The 10,227-nt window shown below is 39.1% G+C and overlaps 2 protein-coding genes across 3 annotated transcripts; both read right to left on the reverse strand.

Moving 5' to 3' along the window:
• Positions 1 to 2,236: 2,236 nt before the first annotated feature.
• LOC120293424 (U-box domain-containing protein 33-like) lies at positions 2,237 to 3,976 on the reverse strand. Its single transcript, XM_039312674.1, has 3 exons — positions 3,730 to 3,976; positions 2,908 to 3,576; positions 2,237 to 2,780 (listed from the first exon to the last, which is right to left on the reverse strand). The coding sequence occupies exons 2-3, from the start codon at positions 3,505 to 3,507 to the stop codon at positions 2,598 to 2,600; spliced, it is 783 nt and encodes a 260-aa protein (XP_039168608.1). The 5' UTR covers positions 3,508 to 3,576; positions 3,730 to 3,976; the 3' UTR covers positions 2,237 to 2,597.
• Positions 3,977 to 4,026: 50 nt separating this feature from the next.
• On the reverse strand, positions 4,027 to 8,700 carry LOC104444619 (putative U-box domain-containing protein 55). Of its 2 annotated transcripts, none has more exons than XM_039312676.1 (8): positions 8,452 to 8,700; positions 7,582 to 7,676; positions 6,935 to 7,044; positions 6,388 to 6,492; positions 5,188 to 5,382; positions 4,887 to 5,007; positions 4,608 to 4,741; positions 4,027 to 4,184 (listed from the first exon to the last, which is right to left on the reverse strand). In XM_039312676.1, the coding sequence occupies exons 2-8, from the start codon at positions 7,609 to 7,611 to the stop codon at positions 4,160 to 4,162; spliced, it is 720 nt and encodes a 239-aa protein (XP_039168610.1). In that variant the 5' UTR covers positions 7,612 to 7,676; positions 8,452 to 8,700; the 3' UTR covers positions 4,027 to 4,159. The 2 variants fall into 2 exon arrangements, with proteins under 2 accessions (XP_039168610.1, XP_039168609.1); XM_039312675.1 differs by having other exon boundaries at positions 6,923 to 7,044.
• Positions 8,701 to 10,227: the final 1,527 nt, after the last annotated feature.

Consider the following 10,227-nt stretch of genomic DNA (forward strand, 5'->3'; position numbering starts at 1 on the left):
AACTTGTGTTTGCACGAAAATATCCCTAATTAGCCAGGATATTTTGTTGATTGGCTAGGCCCTTATTTGAAATGATTATAATCACTTTAAGCCCTTCTTTGGGATTGATATGAATAATGTCCATTTCATACCTTTCTTTGAGAAAACGAGAGTACTTTAGACTCTTGTTTAGAATTTTCCCTTGTATTTATATGGAAATGGTTTTAAAATTTATATTTGTATTTTTGACTAATTAAATTTTTACTTTAATATTTTCATAAGTCCTATTTAAGATGGAATTTAAAATAAAAGAATGACACTCTATATAGTCAAATTTGTTGAATTCGTCATAATTTATGTAATATGCGTGAAGTCTTCATTTGGCCAATTTCAACTTTTAATTCATTAATAAATATTTTATTGAGGGTTTTGTTTCAATGAATATAGTCTTGAGATAGATTTTATAAGCAATATTTGTGGTTCTCATTTTGCTAGTTAAAATGTTTAATCAAGTAATGAATATTACATTAATTATTTTATAAGGATTGCCTTCTTTCCACTCCTTTTTTTTTTTTTTTAACTACAGACAACCGTTATCACTTTGAATAGACCATAATATTCCTTGCGAGGCTTACTTCATCAGTCTTTTAGAATTTAGAAACTTTTGGCACAATTTTACCCACATAGCAAAGACTAAAAAATATTATATCATGTTTTGAAAGTGATTTAAGATAGTATAATTAAAAAAAAAATCCTATGTAATTTACGATTCAATTAAAACGTAAAGTAAAAAACATTGTAAGAGATCTAATATATGAGTAGATCATTTGTTGTTTAAAGTATGGTTTACTTCTCCTTTCTTTTTTTCCCTAATATACTTTACTCCACAATAGGAGTACGTTCCTAGTAATAAAATACGCAAACACTCCGTAGGAATCACCTGCGGTACTAGGTCCATCAACCAAAGGACAACGGTACTAGGTTGACCTGTTGGTTGACAGACCTGTGCGAAGCCCGGCCGACCTAACAAGAACCCTTTCAGGTTCCACCTTCTCACCCCCAACGTGGATGACAACTATACTATCCTACCTCATGGTAGCCATTTTCGAGGAGATGGTATGGCGTCAATCTTAACCACCGAAGGCTCCCTCCATTCCTGGATTGATCTTTTTTTCTTCCTGATCTAGGAGAGAATATGGGAGGTAACATTGGGGAGTCCCACCTCTCGAGGCTTCTTCCCCAATTTCTTCTCCTTTGAACATTTTAAAGACCTGCTCAAATCTATAGAGACCTAATATATGAGTAGCTTAGGACCTGAGTATGTCCTTAAACTACTTCCCATTTCAATGGAATTCCCTTCGGATTGAAAATGGGTATTTCTCACAGGGCTCTCCGTCACAACTCCTCCCTCGTGGAGGGGCAAGGATCCCACCCTAGATTCCTGCGACGTCTCATCCCCATGAAATACCAAGGTACAAAAAAATGAAAGGGGCCTCCCCCATAAATGGGGGAAGATTGATCTTTTTTCTTCCCAATCCAAGAGAGAATATGGGAGGTAACATTGGGGAGTCCCACCTCTCGAGGCTTCTTCCCCAATTTCTTCTCCTTTGAACATTTTAAAGACCTTCTCAAATTTATAGAGACCTAATATATGAGTAGCTTGTTGTTTAAATTATGGCTTGCTTCTCTCTTTTGTCCCTAATATACTTTACTCCCCGACATAAATATGTTCCGCATAATAAAAAACGCAGGCACTCCACGGGCATCACGTGGTCCCTCTCCCGAAATGGCTTGAAGATACCGTTCTGGTGCATTTGGGCACGAGCCCTGATATTTCCAGCCGCCACGTGGCATTCGATCGTGACGGTAACACCCTCAATTTTTTGCAGAGTCCAAAGGGATCATATAGATCAGTTGATGGTTAGGCCAATGCAACGTCACATCGTTTTGGCTTGTCGCAACAGGTTAGTATGGATTGTCGTGTAAAGTTAAAACAAACACAAAACGGAAAAAAATAAAATAAAAGAGAGGTTTAGAAAAGAAAATGTATTAGGGCTAGAGCCACTCACAGTGTGAAGAAAGAATTAGATCAGCAACAAAGAAAAAGGAAATTAATAGGATGTCATAAATTTAATCGCTTTAAGAAGTGTCAGATACCAACCAAGTAAAAATTCGAGAATAAGCCGCATCATGAAAAAGATAAATGAAGTTCTATCAACTATACTGTAAAAATAATAATATTTACCTATGAATTTACTAAAATATCTGCGTAATTAACACTTTTAATCTTTAATTCACTTTTAAACTTATCAAATAAACACTCTTATCCCAGGCTCGACCTAACCGACCCAGAGCCGTGGCCGTGCAGTTTTGCAGTAAATTTTTATGGCACATGCAAGCCTAAAAATCCGTTCATGGTTTTGTACAGATGTAAATTCAACCAAAAACATCATGCATAACAATATCCCAGACCAACGAACTGAAGAATTATGGGTGATGATATATTTCAGTGCCAGAGCGAAGTCTGCAATCTCTGCGCAGTCCATAGCTCGGAAAGAAAAGCTGGACCATCCTTGTCAGGTTCACAGTTAGTGTGAATTGGACATTGATTTTAGGGATCAATGGTCTTGCAACCAATCTTGAATAGCAGATCGCAGACTCATATTCGGGAGGAGATCAAGGTTCGCAAGCCGGAGATTCGTCATAGGTGAAGTATTGTGGCCACTAGAAAACCAACACCTTATTGCATCTGCCTCATAGGTGAAACCATCTGCTGCTACATGGGGATTTTGCATAATTTCCTAAAATAAAATGCCTATGAGGTGTATAACCATTTCAAAGTAGATGAACATAATCATGCCGGCGTATGAATAGCCAAAGATTAAACAGTGATAAAAATTGTAAGACGGAAACAATAAGCAAACTTACCTGGTTGATTGGACAAATGAAATATGGAGGAGGTTCACTAGGCTCTTTAGGACCTGACGAATTGGATGATGAACCTTCACTAAGAATTCGCATATGCTCGAGCACCGGCCACACTTCGAACTTGAGATCGGGCCGGTTGCTGCGATTTATGTCACAGCACCTCAATGCCATGTGAGCCAGCTCTCTGGCTTGCTCAAGTGGCCAGTGCCCTGCTGTAAAATCCATTATGCCCTTCAAGTTCTCTAGAATAAATGAGTCATGCACCATCTCTTTTAGTTTCAAGGCCGATTTCCCAATCAATAACTGCAATATTATAAGACCAAATGAATAAACATCCGAGCCAAAAGATCGTTCCCCCGCCGTTGGCTCGTGGGAGAGTCCAGATTTTATTAGTTTCGGCATGAAGTTGGCATTGAGAAGAATATTTCCTGCTTTCAGGTCACCATGTGCTATGCCACCGTGGTAATGTAGAAAAATTAATGCAGCACATGTTTCTGTACAAATGCACACACGAGTTTGCCATGATAGAGGCTCAGCGTTGCCTGTGCAGCAGAGTTGGTCTTCAAGGCTACCGCCAGGGAGATACTCATAGATAAGCATCCAATCGTCAGTGCAGACTCCAATGAGGTTAACCAAATTCGGATGTCTTCGCTTACTTGCTGTTTGGACCTGAGACAAAACCCACAAATTTTTCCACTTAGAACCTTCAAAAATTTCAAGAGTCTATTGTCTCTCTAACTTCTGGAATGGAATGAAAAGTATTTTATTTGCCTAAAATGAAATAAAATTTAAAAAGCCTCCCAATCTTATCTTTTGGATTACCTATTTGATTGATGGACTGTGATATAAGCCTGCATACTTCTAATCATTTGTCAAAATAACTTCAACTATTCTTCCAGCAAAATATGCTGAGACTGCAATCACCTAACCTCTTGATGGTACTGTGAGGATCCTTCAAAGAACATCTTTATGGTCACTGGGATGTGACAAAGAAAGCCTTTATAAGTGCTCCCATACTCTCCCGCATCAATCTTCAAGGATGGATTGAAACTGTCGGTAGCTTCCATTATCTCTGAGGAAGAAAATTCAGAAAGGAAGTCCTGCTGATTTACGCTTGAGGATTCACTTGCTTGGTTTGTAAGATGCTCCAGTGCATTCTCCAATAGCCTCTGTGACTCGTCGAGTTGGTTCTTCGTCATTTCAAGTGCTTCCTTTTCTTTAGCTAGTGGTTCCTCAAGACCCTTTCTCCGCCTTAGATCCTCCTCAAGTGCTTTAACCTGAAAATAGGCAACGATATTTTAATATTTTATTAAACTTATAAGATACTCAAGATTCTGTCCCTACCAATATCAACTTATAAGACTCTGCTGTCCCAAGCACTTGCATAAAAAATGGACAGAGCAACTTCCACCTAATAGAGTCTGCTTAGACTTTAGAAATACCAAACTTCTAAAATCTTTCAATTCCATATGAAGAAACTTCTTTAGATTGGTCTACAAGACTTCTGCATCTTCTAGTGCACAGTTGACAGTATTTTGTCCAGACATTAATGGGAGGTGACAAAACTAAAAAAGAGGTAGATTCTATAACTAAATTGGTCTCTCATCCACGTGCTGTCACTGCTTCTATCTCCAACACTCCAGAATCCATTACTATTATGTATGCAAAACATGGTAAGAAAATAATGACAAGGGCATTACTCTGCAAGTGGCATCAGTTGCAATTTTTCAGCTTTTTGACAGTTGATCTGCTCTTCATATGCCTCTCGTTTTGCATTTGCAGCCTCTGCCGTTACTCTGTCAAGTTGTTCATACAGTTCATCATTACTTCCTTCCTGTCAGGAAATTTGGGGCCTCAGGAATGACACATAATCCTGGTGTTAAGTTGTATATAAAACTTTCTATTTTCTCAAGTGATAGATACACTTGAAAGTAAAGAAATTTGTTCCACTGTAGCACAATATTGCATTGGAGGCTCACAACAAAGTTCAAAGGAATCTTTTTGATGATGGATCCACTCTTCATATGCCTCTCATTTTGCATTTGTAGCCTCTGCCATCGCTCTGTCAAGTTGTTCAAAGAGTTCATCGTTACTTCCTTCCTGTCAGGAAATTTGGGGCCCTAAGAATGACTCGAAATCCCAGCGTTCGGTTGTATATGACACTATCAAGTTTACTGAAGTGATAGATCCACTTGAAAGTACAGAAAGTTGTTCTACTGTAGCACAACATCGCGTTGGGGGTTCACAAGAAAGTTCATAGGAAGGTTTATAAGAACGTACAGAGCTTGATTCTGATTTATAATGGATCCTCTGCCCTCTCTCAATCCAAACCATGGGTATATCATCTTCAACTTCATTAGAGCTGATGAACCTATAGAAGAACTTCTTAAGTATTGTAATCCAGAATCCACAGCAGAATTCACTGATACTGATGATCGGGGAACATCTGTATTGAACTTGTTTACATCTGTTTCCCTACAATTTTTCAAGAATCCACATCAGCTAACATCAAAGTTGCGTCTGACGCATAACAAGTTGAAGAAGAAACTTAAGCAGCAATCTCCTTTATGTGTCTACATGGAGATGGCCTTCACTAAAAGAAGGTGATGATTTTGGACAGAGTGAGCTTAAGAGATTACATTGAAAAGGATTCAGATGTAGGTTCCAGAAAAGATATGCATAAACTCTCATCAGCATATGAAAATAAGCTCTGGAAACTCAAGATACCATACTGAAACTTACCCTAAAAGTTTGGGAATAGGTATGACAATTGATGTAAGGAAAACCCCAACGAGGTACTTGATACAGAAAAAATTCATAATGAAGCAAACAATGTAAAAGATTGTCTTCTGGATTTCAAGGCCAAGGAAAAGAAAGAATGTCTTTCTTTGAAAAAAAAAAAAACAAGTTTACTCAATCTAGAAAAATGACAAATCTGAAACTCTTCAAGACCAACAAGTTGGCATAAAATCCTTTTTATTCGTAGGACATCTGCCTAAGAGAGTAAACCTTGTAGTGCTAGAACTCTTTAGAAATTCCTAAAGGGATTCCTAAGACCAAAATTAATAATCTGCTATAGTTACCATGAGCAGTAACTCGAGAAAATAGAAAATATTCTCCCATGCTCCTGCATCAATGAGTTAGAAGTTTCAAATGGGTCGCGATTTGGTTTTATTAAAGTACTTTTCTTATATTCTACTTGTTGCATCTTTTATGCTTCGATGACTTATTCTGTAATTCTCTACATGCTGTTCCAAATATGGTGGAAGCCAAGAACTCAAGTTCTATACATCTATGTTTGAAGATAATAGTCCTAGTTACTACTTGCACTGGCTAAATTTGTTACCTCTGTCCCTGCTCAGGACAAGTACCGAGAATGAGTACACAAAACAAAAATTTGTTTTGGGATAATTGTCATGTTTGTGCTTGTCATCGACTACATGGAGAAACATAAAGTAAAATTTGATCATGTTGTGTTACCTGACATAAATCAGCTGTCGCTTGCAGATGAACAAAATATAACAAGATGGATCGGCCTGCTGGTTGACAAATTTTGCACTTGTGGATTTAAGTTGTGCCATCCCACTGCAATGCCAAAGGCACATCAGCAAACAAAGATTTTTGGTAAAAAAATGAGAATGTTGTATCTGACTTTGTTAAAAACTGCAGTTGTCAATAGATGCTGACCTATAAAGCAAAATAACAGCTCAAATGAATTAGTCGTCATTCAAAATTATTGAATTTTACCATAACCTCTCTCCAGTTGCCACGCAAAAGATATGAGGAAACATATTCATGACAAACTACTAGCTTACCTCTTCAAAACAAATATAATAATATATGTGACTCAAGAAAAGACTTTTGCAATGCATTTATGATGCAATCTCTGAGCAAAGTGGATGTCATTAATCTAAGACTAGGACTCAAAGTAGCTCATCAACTCCAGAGGCCACATTTTCTTTTGCCTTCAGGTCTATGCTAAATAAACAAAGATTAAGTCATGAGTAAACCATACACAAAATAGCACCTGTGTGCTCCTGCTCCCGTAATTAGTGTCTCAGTGGCATGCTCTCCAACAAGTTGTGCTATCCCCTTCCCTTTATCTTGCATCTTGATATATCTTTTTTCTGCAGAAACCTGCAGCAAGGAAACATTTTGTGTGCACACATAAGTCAGATACTGAACTCCAGCGTGCCTGTCAAAGATTAACTTTGAAAAGTTTTCAAATGATTGGCTGATGTTAGGTTACATAAGCATATAGATTTCTGGGTGCACTTATCAAATTAAAACCTCAAAATGCAGCTCGACATAAACCTAATCATACACAAGAGCAATATCTCTAACTTCCACCACCCTTTTGTACTCAGTTGATTCAGAACAACTGAGAGTATTGAATTTTGGGAACAAAGTTGAGAAAATCTGATTTAGACGAATTAACATGAAATATCAATCCGAAATGCCAAATAATGCTAAACTTCACTGTTTATCATTGTATTCTCTACCTCACTGAAATGGGAAATCAAATACAAATTATTGAATATTCAACAGTAATGTCAAGAACCGACCAAAAAAAAAGAAAAAAAAAGTAATGTCAAGAAACAATGAACTGATCATATGGCAAATGTGGCAGAAGGTATATCATTCAGGGAAAAAAATGAGCCTCAGCGTGCTTACAAATATGAATGTACTCATCCAGCATCTCATCCTGTACGTATCCTGCCTCGCAAATTCTTGAGAATTCCTGACGCCAAAACCATCTGACTGATTCACTGGACATTTTGCCAAGCCAAAGAAATTGCTGTTACTATATTTGCACAGCGGAAGAATTAAAGCTAATGCCAACTTTCACCTAATGATATCATGTTCTCACCACAATTAATCTGTCCTCAGAATAAGAAAAGCGTCGCAGCATGCAAACGTTTCACAAATGCATCGCATTTGGACTATACCGCAGTTTCCAAAAATGCAAGCACACACCTACCCACAGACTGGCAGTTATTTTCGCAAACTTATTTTCGCAAACTACATGACAGCCGACAGTATAATGAAGTCCAATTGCTTATACATACAAGTAAGAAATGTTTCTTCAGACGGTGCAATAGGGAAGTACTTTTCACAAACTGTTAATTCGGGATCACCTCACCGGAACTGCCAACAGTCGCATTCGACCACAAATTACCAAAAACCCTTAGTTCAACCTCACATGGAGTCACTTCCTCGCGGAATTAAACAAAGAATTCTCTACAATATCCAACCATCTGTAGCGGATGAATTCGGCTTATCAGCTAAAAACGCCAGAGAAAACCCAAACCCATTTCTCACAAGAAGCACCATCGCTGACACAGCAGACACTCATGCCCTTTTAGTTTAGAATCATCGCACATGTCAGCATCCTACTAAGCTAAAGTAGCGAACTTTCACGTTGCGTGGTCCTGCCGCGCCATGTCCACGACACCCAAGACCGACACAAAGTGTACGGCGCTGTACGTATACCTACGACGGAACGAACGAAGTCGTCGGCTGTGGTCCTGAACCGAAACTTGCGAGATGGGTCGCGAGGGTCGCGATCGCCGTCGTCCTCGGGAGGCTGCTGCGCACGGGGATGCGAAGGCCGCCGCCGAAATTGCGCAACGCCCGCGACAGGGTCGACTTGCTCCGCCGCACGTCGCCGCCGACGGCCACGTGGAGTCGATCGGCGGCCAGCCGCGGCGGCGATCGGCCGGCGGCGGCCTCCATGAGGGCGGCAGTTAAAAAGAGTCACTTTTTCAGTTTTTAGCTAAAGTAGATAGTGAGAGAAAAAGATAAGACAGCCTCCTTTAAATAAGAAATTCAACTAAAGTAACAATATTTATCAAAAATCCTAATCTAAATAAAAGTAATCTTGAAAAATGTTTTTTTTTTAAAATGAAACTTGCAGATCAAGATTCTAAAAACAAGAGCGTATCTTGAAATCTTGGTACCAACTCTCTCTCTCTCTAAGTCTTATAAACGGATATGGTCAGCTTGAAAAATCTTGAAAAATGTGGTTGTTGTCGCCAAGGATTTCTTTCTAAATGGCAGTATGATTGGTCGCAATTATTCTAACAAGCAATCACCACTATTGTCAATATCAGCCACGGCCGATAATCTCTTATTAATGCATATCTAATATCGGAATATGTTAATCAAAACTCCACATTAAATAAGTTCTAGCTCACATGCAGGCCATGCCATCTTCATTGGTCTCATGTGAAGTGAACTTATGAACAGTTAGTAAGAGAGGGAATACAAATTCTCTTTTATGTTTTATTTTATTGCGATTCTAACCTTATATCTTTTCTTATCATCTTTCATACATGTTACGAGTGACAAGTAAAAAATATAAATTTTAGCTTGTACAAGGGTAAATTTTTATAACCAATAGACAGAACCAAACAAAATAATTTCTATTCCAAAGAGGGAAAAAGAAAAATGAAGAAGGTATTAATTGATGCCACAGTGGCATTGCGTGCACATCTTTTTTTTTAGTCATTGTGGTCCATACTCGTGCTATATGGAGGCATGTACAAGGTCAAATTGAAAAGTCAACAAAAATGTTCTAAGATTGTTGGCATGGACCTTTTCTTAAAATACGGCTTATATGTAGTCTAGGTACAATATTAAAAGAACATAAATAGTTCAGGTAAATCACATGAACATCCTAAACTGGGCATCCCACAAAATTTGTCCCCCGTTTTGGACAATGATCGAAGGTCCGAAGGTAAAAGAAAGGCCCCTTCTTATACCCTGATAGCTCTAGGCCAGCTAAAGCACTGTTGCGCGGGATTCGTCGTAAATGGAACTATAAAAGTGGAGAAATATTCTGATTTCAAAGCGCCACGTCAGCAGTGCGTTATTTTATTATATTTAATTAAGAATTTGACACATGGACACTGATTTGGAATTAAAAAAAATACAAATATAATTTTCTCTCTCTTTTCCTCACAACCTCCCCTCTCCCTTTGCTGCTACAGTTCTGGCCAGAGTCACGGCGGCCTCCGGAAGATGGAGCCAACCAGATCTGGGCGGTGACGTCGCTGGTCCATGACCAACGAGGCGACATCTGGAGCTATGGTCCATGGCCGAGCCTCCATCTCAGTCGCGCGCGGCTCGCAGTCATTGGCCGTCCATGGTCGAGCCACCCCTTCGTGGTTGCTCGCGTTTAGGCTCGTCCAAACTGAGTCATTCCCTCGGTCGTCTTCCTTTGTTCGTCTTCGGCTTCGTCTTCCTCCATGCGTCTGTTCGTCTTCCTCTTCGGCCACCGGCCAAATCTGCTCGCCTCGTCTTCCCGCCGTAACCATG

The sequence above is a fragment of the Eucalyptus grandis genome, chromosome 5 (genome assembly GCF_016545825.1).
Source record: "Eucalyptus grandis isolate ANBG69807.140 chromosome 5, ASM1654582v1, whole genome shotgun sequence".
Taxonomy (NCBI): Eukaryota; Viridiplantae; Streptophyta; class Magnoliopsida; order Myrtales; family Myrtaceae; genus Eucalyptus; species Eucalyptus grandis.

Excerpts from the sequence above, each read along its gene's own strand:
- LOC104444619 (XM_039312675.1), bottom strand. The coding sequence starts at position 7,611 with ATGAGATGCTGGATGAGTACATTCATATTT. Across the intron at positions 7,045-7,581 it reads GGATGAGTACATTCATATTT|GTTTCTGCAGAAAAAAGATA; the intron begins GTAAGCACGCTG and ends TCCTTGCTGCAG. Across the intron at positions 5,008-5,187 it reads ATAAATCAGAATCAAGCTCT|GAAGGAAGTAACGATGAACT; the intron begins GTACGTTCTTAT and ends ATTTCCTGACAG.
- LOC120293424 (XM_039312674.1), bottom strand. The coding sequence starts at position 3,507 with ATGCTTATCTATGAGTATCTCCCTGGCGGTAGCCTTGAAGACCAACTC. Across the intron at positions 2,781-2,907 it reads TCATTTGTCCAATCAACCAG|GAAATTATGCAAAATCCCCA; the intron begins GTAAGTTTGCTT and ends ATTTTATTTTAG.